This window comes from Sorex araneus, chromosome 5, assembly GCF_027595985.1.
Source record: "Sorex araneus isolate mSorAra2 chromosome 5, mSorAra2.pri, whole genome shotgun sequence".
Lineage (NCBI taxonomy): Eukaryota > Metazoa > Chordata > Mammalia > Eulipotyphla > Soricidae > Sorex > Sorex araneus.
In genome coordinates, this window is record NC_073306.1 from 178,171,567 (window position 1) to 178,185,343 (window position 13,777).

Sequence of the window (13,777 nt, forward strand, 5' to 3'; positions counted from 1 at the left end):
CACCTCTGACGTCCATCCAGTAGGGGTCAGTCACAGAGAAAGAGAAAAACACATAAGAAAACAAAGAAGCACCGTGGACTGCAAGCTTTAGCATGGCCTGGGAAGCCATCAGTGGTCTCACAGGCTACCATTTATTCAAGACAATATCATCCCCTCCCCCACTACAACCTGGCCTCTGCATAAGTGAGTCAGTGTTTAAGCAGACAGCGACATTAAGGACAGCTAGTTGGTAAGCACATCAACATTCAATAGCCACAAGAAGAGCAGAGGCTGGAATATTCTACATACCCAATCAGCAGGCATCTAAAGGACCCTAAACTGTCTCTACTGTTCTTCCCTGAGCTTATTTTTGTTGGCCTTGTTATCTATTCTAGTCTTTCCTGAATGCATTTTGCAAACCTTTAGAGTCTAAAACCTAAATTGTTTTACCCAGGGGAGTATCCCAACCTTGGGATATTGGGTAGGGGGGCGATTTCCCATAAACAAAGTTAGCATAATTATCCTATTTAACTTCAACTTAGATGAATCAGCAAATAACAGTTGTTACCTCTGGTGACAAAATTAAAACATGCCTGAGTTTGTCACCAATAAGCTGTGCTTTACTGGCAACACATTTATGAGATTCTGTGAGGGAAACTATCATTTCCATAAATAACCTTCCGAGGCCAGAGAAAGAGAGCTCAAAAGCTGGAGCCCAACGTTACAGGGTTCCATCCACTCTCCTCCTGGTCCCCAAGCACAAGTATATGTTTTCAGCTTAGATTTCTGTGCCTCTTCAAAATATTTGGCATTGTATTTTTAAAATATAAATTATTATTGATTTAGGACCTTCAAAACTATCTTGTATATACTTTCACAATATTTATTTCTGGGGGTGGACCTCCCGAGCAAATCTAACTCAGAAGGGCTATTCCTGGTGGCTCTTGGTCAATCGGTGGGCAATTTAATTCTAGGATCAGAGGATGCAGTACTGCCAAACATGGCGATGCTGAGTATTAACCACACTACTTGGAGGTGCTTTGGAGGTTGGCGTAGAGGGCCACATCCCTGGCTTTCAGGTAACTATATGGTAGTGGAGAACAAGCCAGACTCAGCAATATAATGGTATGCACCGCATACCCCCTGTTATCTCTCTGGCTCTGCACAATATTTTCTTAATAAAGAGTTAGAATTTGAGAATATTGTTTACCATTATTTATTTATTCTAATTATATATAGCACTTTGAACTGACTTAGCAGAATAATGGTCTCCACTGAAAGGTGCATGCAATCTTTGGTACTAGGACTATGTTTTATCTTTATTCAAATACTCAGAAACTAAATTAGTCTTTCATTTAGAGTAATTTCTTATTAGGTTAATTGGAACAATGAAGATTCCATAAACAAGGTTCCATCATCAAGCCTGAAGATGGCCAATGCACACTTTATTGTTAGTGTACTATAAAGTAATGGTTAGAGATAACACCGTGTAGTATAACATAGGCAAGGTCATATATATACACATATATGCATATATCATTTAAATGTTAAGTAGAATATAATTGAACTTTAACAATCTACATATATGTACGCACATGTTCTTATAAAATAAAATATATCTAGGGATTTTGTTTTTTATTTTAATGACTTGCAGTAGGGAAGGGAAGATAAGAAGACATGCATAAATTTTACCTTACCTTAATTTTTAATAATTAAAACACTTTATTTATAATGGAAGGACTAATCTATAAAATAATAAAGTTATTCAAAGAACTGCTGATTTTGTAATTGACTAGTACATATTTTTAAAGAAATTAACTATAGCCTTATTCATATACAACTACAAATTATTTTGTACAAATGGATATAAATATAGAGAAACATTACTTTCAGTTATGTTGATTGAAAATAATTGTAATTTACGTTCAATAGAGAATAACAGTGACAATTAAAATTTCTTTAAGTGTTAAAAATGTGCTAGTTGTATGTCTAACATAGATTACTTCTTTTGACAGATACTTCTACTTCTCTTCCCTTATGCCCATGTATATTTCAATGTCTAGATTATCTAAGCATTCCTTCACTCTTTTACTTTTAAAATTAAAAAAAATCATTCAGACAACAAAAATTATTAACTTTCTATGAAGCTAGCGTTCTAATTAAACTGTTGCAGATTTGATATTTTGCCGAGCAAAAAAATTCCTCTCTGCAGTTTGTAAGATAGTAAAGCAGTTATGGTGCAAGCAGTGCATGCTCCTGACCAGTGCATGTTCAAGTCCCAGTGTCACATGATACCCAGGGTATTACTGGATCCAGCCCTGAAGGTCCCCAGCACTAACCTTGGTACCACAGAGCTTCTGTAACATCACATCCCCTGAACCTTGCACTGAGCCACTGGTCACTTTGGTGGTCAGTTGCTGATGGGATCTCAGGACCTCTTGAGCACAGTTTGAAATTCTCCCTCAACACATATACAAAATTTTAATCTACTGACGCCATTTTCCTATAGAAAAGCTCAGCTTCTGACTCACTATCCTCATATGAGAAAAAATGTTCCACAGATTACACACTGATCGATCCTTCCATTCTTTCTTTAACTAAAGAAATTTGCTTTTTGGCTTCTAGACAGGAAACCAATTTTTGTTCTAAGAGGCACGAGTCTATAAGGATTCTCAATAGCAAGAGGAGAGAGTACCTGCATCTGTGTTTGGACTATTTAATGCAAATGCTAGTATTATATCTACTTCTTTTATTTCTAAATGTTTTATTGAAGCGACATTGCATTATAACATTATGTAAATGTGTGGTATACCCAGATGTTGATCTATATTGATGCCACCTCTCTCTTAAGCAGCAGAATATCTAAAACCATAAAGATTAAAGTTCATCTGTTTGTTTCTAACAGACATATGGCTCTAGAAATTATCCAACTGACAAGAGCCTATGGCTATTTATTTAGCAAACACACCCAAGATGGTTTTTAATAAGAAACTGAATTGAGATCAAAGAAATGGATTCTTAATCTGTATTCCAACCAATACCAGAATTTAAAAAAGTAAAGCCCTCTCACAAGTCTTTTACTGTCTCCTGATGTAAATATAAAGTTATAATGATTTAAATAAAAATTCTCTCATGCTATGTAAATTCTTACTTTTCACATGGATAACCCCAGTTCTCTCTCTCTTGTAAGAAGTAATAATTCCGTGTTTCAGGAAATTACACATTAATTCTATTAATTTACACCTCAATTCTGTGCCAGCACTGAGGAGGGCACTAATAAATGAATCACTGGGAGGCCTTTCCCTCGTGTATTTACCATCTATTCAATAGTCACACAAGAAGCAAGTAATCAAATAAGTCACAAATTGCGCTGAGAAATGTGAAGAAACCCGTATTAGTTTAAAATACCATGGTCCATATAAGTTGATGGATTTCTTAGTTCAGTGAACAAGTTTCAGAGGATTAGAATTATCATCTACTGTTAAATGCCAATAAAATTAGAGTCAACATGAGAAGAGCAACTTTATGCTCCTTCCAATTTTTTTTTCTAGTAAATTTATGGTTGGGGACGGAGATAGAAAGATGGCTTCATCCAGCTCAAAACTCTCAAAAAGTCTACTCATATTTCATATCTCAAAAAAAAAACTACATTGTTTTCTACTGGGAATTTTTTAATCCTGGTGTCAATAAAGGAAAATGTTTGATATTGAAATCAAAAGTGAATTTAAGAGAATTTTAAACATGTTTACATGAATTTTCAATAAAATAAATCATCTGCAAATGTTGAGGGAGATAAATGAACATAGTGAACACAATATACCATATTGAAATAGTTGTATTTTCCCACTAATATCAAACTATTTAAAAAATATATTTGCTATATTTTTAAATAAATGATGTTCCTATCCTGCTAATATTCCTAGGGGGAATTGAAAATTTTGTGCATTTTATACTCCTACCTTATTCATATTTGCTTTGCTTTGTTAATCAAAGTAACACTCCAAAATCATGCACTATTTGGGGGCTAGAGAGATAGTTACAGTGGGTAGGCACTAGTCTTGCGTGCAGCCAACCTGAGTTTGATCCCCAGGATCCATCTGGTTCCCCAGCCCACCAGAAGTGATTCCTGTGTGCAGAACCAGGAGTAACCCCTGAGCAGCATCAGATGTGCCCTGCATGCCCCCAATAGCTAGTATTTTAATAACCTATCACTCACTCCTGAATCCTACTTATATCCTTCAGGAATCCCATTTCAAGATTACTCTGTTTATCTTTCAGGAAACATATTAGCAGTTTGTTCCGAGAGCAATTGCCATATTGCAAGAATAAAGAAGTCTTGTAAATAAACCAACAACAAAAAAATTAAAACTATGAAGAAAGAAATGTGCATTTGCTTTTATTCCTAGCTCTGGTTTCTTATTTAATCATTCTTTACTTCTTGGGTATCCAATCATGGCATTACATCCCAGTAAATGTTTTTCTTAATGTTGTTTTTCTAAGTCCCTTCCTAAGAGCTGATTGTTATTTTAAGTTTTCAGTTTGTCCGCTACAAATCCTGATGATCTATGATCAGAATAATGAAAATAAAGTAGCTGTGAGATAGAAGAATTAGCTTTAATTTTCTGATCCCTAACACATATATCAATTGTTTGTTAATAGGAAACATTAAAGATGTTAACAATTTAACAGATGCTCATGTAGACTTCACAATTCTATGAACATAGTGATATCATTTGGGAAGCTATCTGGAACTCAACTAAACAGTGTCCTAAAACATGACTAAGACTGGGTACTGATTCCTTGACAGAGGTCTATTAATTACTACTGACAATAAAATGGTACTACTTAAAGTTTTTCCCTTTCCCATACCACTCTGATTTATGAACAGCTTTTCATATTCACAAAGTAGTTCATAAATCACCCTGGCTGCACAGAAATGAATAGAAATTGGCCTATTTACACAACATTTGGTACATTGCTAGCCACCTGAAAATGACTGCTTGGCATTACACTGGAATGAGTTTTATTAACACCCAACACCAAGAGCACAAAACAGAAGGATCGAAGAAAATAGAAAGTTGAAAGGGGATAGAGCATGTACTTTGCATGCAGCTGACCTGAGTTTGATATCTGGCACCACGTATGGTCCTCTGAACACTGCAGGAGTAAGCCCTGAGCAGAGTCAAATCACAGCTACATGTGCCCCTAAGTAAAGAGCTTCGAGTTTAAAAACTAAGAAGAAAAAGATGAGAATGCTAGTCATTCAATGTGGATTCAATGTGGATTTTTTCAAAGTATCACTATGAGAACCTAATGATGCCATTTAGTAGGAGAATGGTTAAGTAAAATCATGGCTTATCTATACGACATATTCCCAAGAATCCATTAAATGCATTAAAATTGTATTCATGGAAAATACTAATTGCTTAAGAAAATTCTTAGTCATAAATTTAATAGAAAAGCAGGAAAAAATGTTACATATGATATAAACAATGAACTTGAAAGGGTTAGTAAGTATGGTAAAGTTATAGGTCATTTTTATCCTCTTGTCTATAGTTTCTGTTATCAGGAATTTTACTAGGGATTACCATGAATCATCAGGCATTAATAATATAGAATATTCATATTAATCATTTTATATGTGTATATACTTATTAAGAAGCATATAGTTAAAAATAATAACTAGTTTATTAAGTAGTTGCATGTAAAAGTATGTGAATTTTATCACCCTTTTCCTTTTCCTTATTTCATGTTCTATTTTACATATTAATTTTATTTGTAGAGCATAATAGACCTAGGTTAATGCATGTTTTATTCAAATGGACATCAACTAAGTTATGTTTGATCAAACATTTCCATCCTAAGAAATTTTTATGCTTTCCTGATAATGCCCGCTCGAGCAAATTGATGAACAACGGGATGACATTGCTACAACAGTGCTACTCCTTATAATGCAAATATTTCCCTCCTGTGAAATATTTGGGCTTTTGGAAAAAAATGGAACGATGAAAGATCTCAAATGAGACATAAATATAGCCTACCTGGTGACTTTATGAAAATAATATATAAAGGCTCCATCTTCTGAAACCTCCTACTATTATTACAAACAAGGAAACAAGAATAGGATGTCTTTCATTGCCGTGGCCTCCATATGCACAGTATGGCTTAACTTTTGGTAAATCTATCATTCACATACTTGTTATTTATTGACTTAATAATGTCCTACGTTACTGATGTCTAAATGAACAATAAAAAATATTTGATAAGATAAACTCAAAACTTATTTAAAAAAGTTAAATGCTATTAAAGCCTCCTGATTGCAAAATAATTTGGTTTTAGGTATAGTGTTCCACCACCAATTCCTTTACTAGGGTTCCCACCCACCCGCACCTACCACGGTGACATGAATTTTCAAGTTCAGTTGCTGAAGTTTGGATCTTTTCTTTTCAGTGTTGTTGAGCTTGTGGTTTGGAGAGCTAGCCCTCTCCTTTACCACTGATCTATTCACATCTCCTTGATCCCTGATCCCTGTTGCTTCCAATCTTACTGCTTCATCCCCTCCCTTGATTTCTGTCATTCTCTGCTCTTCTCCACTTTATCAATGCAAACCTTTTAAGTTTGTTTTACCCCTGTGGGAGAAATTTTGCTAAAACAATCTATATTTAGAATAAGTTGGTCTAAATATAATAACTGGAAAGAAAATAAATCCCAATTATTGAAACTAAAATGCATTTTGAATACCACTGTCTCATTAATCAACTATATAAACATGAAAACAGGTATCACCATAATTTTAATTTGCATTACTATGTAAGTCATTTTAAATTTCTTTGCTAGAAGACAAACATGTATAAATGTAATGTCATTAACATATCTTGAGAAGTCTGCGTTCAGAAAAACAGTAATTTAATGTTTTTGTTTTTAGCTTGTTCTAATATGTTGTACTTTCATTTGTTATCACCAATAATAATTTATTTTCACACAATCAGAATGAAGAACTTAAGCGTGAAAAGTTAAATATAAAATTCAAAAACCGATTGAGTCTTGAAGCCTTCAATCCATCAAGTTTTCTGATCTTTGGTCCCTTTGATTTTTGTAGTTTTAGAATAGCAGCGTGCTTCAACCACAGTGTGAGAACATTTCTGTGTGGATGTGTTAATTAATTGTAGAGATGACTAACCATTGCTGAGCAATTACTTTAAAGAAGATGAGCAAATGGAATCACGGGGAACTTTCTTAGAAATGTTCATTGTTGCTTCCCTCAGAAGACAGAAGAGTCCAACAGAATTCTACCCAAGCCTATCTCTTCTTTTGTTAACGATCCTGGAATTCTTGCTGAGCTGCTTTTCTAATCACAAAGAGCTCCCAGCCTTGAGTTCTGTTAACCGAACCATTAAGAAATCTAGAAAAGTCAAATTCTTAAATTAACAGAAACATATCCCATTGCTTAATGTTTAAGGCCAGTACTTGCATTCATGACTATCTGTCTAGAGAAGGCTTACTGTCTCTCAGTGGTATCTCCCTTTTCATATAAGACAATTTAACATTTGGATCAAATAGATCCCAAGCAGTTTGCTAATACAGTTCTATTCTCCAGAGAAAGGCACTTAGCACATTTTGAGTTTTAAAACCGCCTTTTATCCCTTCCTTCCATATCATAAAAGTCTTTAACAGTTCAACAAATACTTTATTCTAATTTTATTTTAAAACATCATCTTAAATTATAAAAAGCAAGCATACTTTTATGTATCCTTTTTAAGGCATTCAGGCCAACATAGTATTAACTTGTGTGGTCAGGCTAATTTATTCATGGCACAGAGCAGTAAAAAATTTTGCCTTAATCCATCTGAAGACACCAATCAGCTATAAATATATGCGAATAATTTTTCAAAAGTGCCATTGATTATAGAGGTGGCTACCTGATACATAGACTTTTCTTTCCCTCCCCTGCTTTAGAAAAGTTAATAACCACTTGTAAAAGCAAGTGCATATGCAATTACAACACAGAATGATTGTTCCTAAGAAAGATCTATCTATACCAAAATACTTATCATTAATATCCACTTTCAGATTTGTGTGCTCATTAAAATAGATGTCAAGGGTTGTAATGTCAGGGTAATTTTATATTTAAAAATATGGATTTAATTTATTTGTATTCTGTATTTTGAGCATCGTTAGAAGATAGCATGCTTTAGTTGTTACTGAGAGATCATTAGTTTATAAAATTATAAATGTTTAGCTGCATTAGGAGTACATTAGTACCCATGCCCAAACCAAAGAAGCAATGACTGACTCTCTCCTGCAGTCCTCTCAAAACTCTCAACCCACAGTTCCACCCCCTTAGTAACCTCAGTTCTGTTGTTAGAGTCTAAGGGTTTATTTTCATTATAAATTGTCTGTACTCTAACTATGTTTCTTTATATACCCCATATGAGTGAAATTATCCAGTTATTTATATGACTTGTTTAGCCTAGCATAATACCCTTTGTTTCCATCTGTTGGAGCAAAATTCAAGACTATTACTTTTTATAGATGAGCAGAATTTCATTATACCAAATCTTCTTGCGGGCAGGGAGATAGTGCAGGAGGTAAGGGATTGCTTGCAGGTACTTGCAGAGACTGACCCAGTTTTGATCCCTAGTATCCCATATGGCATCCCGAGCCCCACCACGAATATCCCCTGAGTGCACTGCAAGATGTGACCAAAAAAAGACAATATATATGCATGTTATGTGCATATATTTTTACATATGTATATATATAAAACATCTTCTATATCTACTCCTTTTGATGGACACTTGACTTGTTTTTTGTTTTTCAATTTTCATTATTGTAAACCACACTGTAGTAAACATAGGTATGAAAATATATGTTGACCCAGAATTTTTATATTCTTCAAATAGATACACATATATCTAGATTGTGTATTAGTTACATTTTTAACTTTTTGAAATTACAGTCATCCATAGTGTCATCATAGAAACTGAATCAGTTTACATTCCACCAACAAAGAGCAAGGTTTCTTGTTCACTGAGTCTCCATTAGCACGTGTTCTCTCTGGCCTTTTGTACATATTAGCCTTATATATTTTACATATATATTTGCTTTATATATATATATTTGCCTAAAATAAAGAGGATTTTATGTCCTCTTGCCTATTCACAGTAGTCTGAGTCATTTCCGGATTATCAGTGATAATGAACATTTTTATGTCCCTGTTGACCATCTGTATGTTCTCATTTTTGAAGTGTTTGTTGCAGTTACAAGATTTTATTTTATCAGAGTATCTTTATTTATAAAAGCAAGGAACAGGAAACACTGTAAATACCTATTATGGGTGATTAGGAAAATAGATTATGATTTGTCCACAAAACAGCACACGACTAACTTTCTTAAACAATATATTTTGAATTTTTAAGAACAAGATCCTCACTACTTTGTAGATAAAAGCAAGCAGGCTTCAGATAGGTTTGTGGTTCACAGCTAAGAATTATCTACCCACTCACCCAAAATAATATGACTGTACTTCAATTTGCACAGAGTAGTTATGAGAAATTTTAAATGTTGTACCTCCTGCAGATAAAGGTAGAAAGGAAACATTAAAATGGAATTTTTAATTATTTCAATATAATTATGCATTAATAAGTGAGGGAGAACCACTAATTTCTTAAATAAGTACATTTTCTAATTCCAAATTTTTTCAAATGTTCATAAAGAAGGTTAGACATATAAACTTAAGTTATATTTAGGCTTCATGGTTTAGGAAATCAGCCTGCCAAGAGAAAATGAATAACAATAAAAATCTACACAGAATATCTAAGATCTGTATTTTAAGATTTACATAAGCACTAAAGTTTAAATAAACTAGTTAATAGGGCATAAACACTGATAGGTATAAGCACTGATATATCTTTACATATATATCAGGATATAATGTTTTAGGACAGCTTATCTTTACTTTTTTTTAGCACCTAGTGAGCTCTAGGTCAACCAGGACCTCAACAATTAATCAAATCGAAAATTTCACTGAAATGGGAAATGCAAATCATGAAACTTTACATAATATATTTTTTATTGCTGTTATTTTGTTGTGTTTTGTAACTAGGTATGAAAGAAAAATAGATTTTTATCATGCAGATGTCCTTCTAGTCATAAGTCTGGACTTGCTTTAGATATTGGCAGAGATGATGCTAAGATGTTAGTAAATATAAGAAGAATCATGGCGTAATAGAAACTATAATAATGAACATCATATAGAGGGATACTTACTAAGTATAGGCACTAAACTAAGAGATTTCTCCCCATCATATATTTTAATTAAGTGTTAATAAGGTAGTTATCTACAATGTTCAAGCAGTGATTTACAGAGTTGAGTTTTGGGCATACAATATTCCAACATCTCTTAATCCTCATCAATATTCCATGTAGTACATGTGATATGTGATAATGAGACCTAGTCTCCAGGAGGTGAATTAACCAGTACAAACTCACACCACTAGTGGGCAGCAAATAATAACCCAATCTCTAGTTTTCTTCTAAATGTTTAATCACAGATTTTTATGCCAACTGGTAAACGTAATTCAGGACTAGAAGCCTGGAAGTGAAATGTCCACATTCTTATGATACTATCTTTTATCTCCCTCACATAACAGGATCACAACTACAGCTGCATGCATGATGGATCTACGGAGATACCCTCTGGATGAACAAAACTGTACCTTGGAAATTGAAAGTTGTGAGTTACTTAGGGGAATAAGATGTTTGTATCCCAACTAAGTCCAACCTTCCAGTGAGTAGTGGAATTAGGAAAATTTTAACGTCATTACCTCGGCAACTTTTAAAGAGTTTGACAGTCTACTAACATTTTCCCCTTGTCTTAGTGTTTCAATGCTGTTATCATTTTGAAACATCCTCAGGAAAAGTCCACTTATTTTAGTTCGGCAATTTATGAAATTACGTTTCTCCTTTACCACATTGAGTTTCTCATAAAGCCTTCTGATATAAGAAAACACTTAAATATAAAAAGGCTTTTGAGATTTGTTTTAGTGGATGTTTTATCCACTTGAATGATTGTATATTGTTTACTTTGGCAAACTCTTTGCTAGAGTCTTGTGTGTATTTGTCCGCATGTCTTTTTTCATGAGAAGGCCAGACTAATAAAGCATACATGAGGGTTTCTCTTTAAGCCAAGGATTCTTTTCAGGTCTATGGCAGATTTTGTGTTGTCCTGTGGGTTATATTGATTTCATTTTAAAGTTGATTAATTAATGGTTTACAATCATAGAATTTCAAGGCTATAATTTCATACCTCTGTAAATGTATAAGATTTACCATAACTATCACCAAAGTTCCATTGCCATCTCAACTTCAAAAGACACAGCTTCCATTCTTTTCACTACTCCCCTTTTTCCTCCAGTAACTATTATAATTTCTATTGTGTTAAGCTCATGATGTTGAATTTTGCCAGTTCATTTTTTTATTCATTTATAAGCACATATAACTAACACCATCTAGTAATTGTTTTTTACTTTCTTTTTTTTACATAGCATTATCACTTCAAGTTGCATCCATTTTTTTTCAGATGGCACAATTTCATCTTTCCCAGTGGAGAACAATAATTCCACTGAGTGCATATTCCATAGATTCTTTATTCAGTCATTAGAGATGGACATTTTTAGGTTAATTCCAGGTACTGGTTAATGCGGATAATGCTACTATGAACACAGAGGTGCAGATATATTTTTATATTACTTTTTGTATTATTAGGGTAAATGTTTAGTGGTATTATTGGATTGTATTTTATTTTCATTTTTATATCTTAAAGAATCTTCATACTGCCTTCCACAAAAAAATATCCAGCAACACTATGCCAGAGTTCCTTTTGTTTACCACATTTTTATCAACACTTGTTGCTTTTAGTCTTTTTATACAGATTATGCTCATTAGTGAGAACTGATATCTTTTTTATGGTTTGGATTTGTATTTAATCCATTTGAGCTAATTTTTTACATATGTAGTAGTTGAGTAACAACCTAGCTTCATTTTTTTGCATCACTGTATCACTGTCATCCTGATGTTCATCGATTTACTTGAGCAGGTACCAGTAACATCTCTATTCATCCCAGCCATGAGATTTTAACAGCCTCTCCTTACTTGCCTTTCTCAACGATTGGAGGCTCTTTCAGGGTCAAGGGAATGAGACCTGTTATTGTTACTGCATTTGGAATATCAAATACACCATGGGGAGCTTGCCAGGCTCTCCGTGTGGGGGGGGATCTTCTCAGTAGCTTACTGAGCTCTCCAAGAGGGGCAGAGAATGTATATTAGAAAATACAAGCAAGTATATTAAAACCAAACACATGTGTGCTGCTTTAGGCACATCAGTGGGCTAGGCTATAAGAGGTCACTTTGTGGCTGCTTTGTGGCTTCCAGGAACTTTGTTTGATATAGTCTCCGGATCTTGGCCATTGATGGGATTACATGGCAGTTTCTGCGTGTGGCTGCCAAGCTACTGGAAACTAGGAGTTCTGGGTGGAGGAGGCCCAGTCCCGATCTGAGCAGACTTGGAGATCTCAGCCCCAGGTCCCGCATGCCTGGGTTTCTCTGCCAGTTCGTTCATGTGTGAGGCTCGTCCGAATGTGTGGAGAGTGGCCTTAAGCATGGCTGGGGCTAGGTTCCGAAGGTTTTTGGGTGCCAGGGCTCTGCTTGGGGCCGGGAGGAAAACTCAACCCCTCCCCTGCCAAGGGGCACCAGTGAATAAAGCCTGGTGTGGCAGTAGGAGATTCTGTGTTGCTCTCTTCTGGGAGCTCTGTTTTATTTTTAATTTTTATTTATGTTTTATTTTTTACATATGATTGTTTAATTTTTCCAGTACCATTTGTTGAATAGAGTTTGCTTTCTCTATTGTATGGTCCTGGGTCATTTATCATATATTAGAGACCAACAGTTGTGTGGGTTTATTTCTGAGCTCTCTATTCCATTAGCTTATGTGCTTCCTTTATTTTAAATACCGAACTCTTCCAATTACTGATGCATTGTTGTATAGTTTGAAATCAGGGAACACGAGGACTTCATTTTTATTCTCTTAGCATTGTTTTGGCTATTCACAATCTTATGTAGTTTTATAAATCTCATGTAATATTATAATTCTAACAATATTAGAATTATTCATTCTATTTTCTTGGGAAAATGCTATTGATATTTTAATGAATACTATGCTAAAACTTCAGATTATATCTAATTATATTAACATGTTTCTATTGTTTATTTTTCTCATCCATGATCATGGAATCTTCCCATATTTCTTTTTCTATTTCATTTAACAATGCCTTATACTTTTCACTATAATATACTTATACACATTATAGTAATATGTGCTCATTATTTTTGAGTTGGAAATTTCCATATGTATATACTAATATCAGCTATTTCATATAATGCTGTTCTTTGTTTGGGTGTTTTGTTTTGTTCGAATGATCTGTTCATTGTTATAAATGGTGTGTTGAAATCTTCTACTACTGCATTGATGTATGATCTGAAGTCTATTAACTTGATTAATATATTTAGTACCCCCATATTTGGTATATATAGAAATTGAAGATTATTTTTCATGAGATATTTTACACATTGCATAATATCAATTTTTGTTTGTGTATTTTTTGTATATGGGAATAGCAATCCATTTTCTCTGCATTATTGACTTGCAACACCTTGCTCAACCATTAACCTCTAAACATATTTTTGTCTTTTCTTCTGATCTAAGACTCTCATATGCATAGTTGGGTCCTCTTTTTAGCCT

The 13,777-nt window shown here is 34.0% G+C and overlaps 1 protein-coding gene across 2 annotated transcripts in view; it reads left to right on the plus strand.

Moving 5' to 3' along the window:
• The window catches only part of GABRB1 (gamma-aminobutyric acid type A receptor subunit beta1), a 373,240-nt gene that overhangs the window by 260,826 nt on the left and 98,637 nt on the right, over nucleotides 1–13,777 (plus strand). For both annotated transcript variants that reach the window (XM_055139472.1, XM_055139473.1), the window contains one exon: nucleotides 10,632–10,714. In XM_055139472.1, the coding sequence (XP_054995447.1) occupies nucleotides 10,632–10,714 (83 nt within the window). The remainder of the gene's footprint in view (nucleotides 1–10,631; nucleotides 10,715–13,777) is intronic.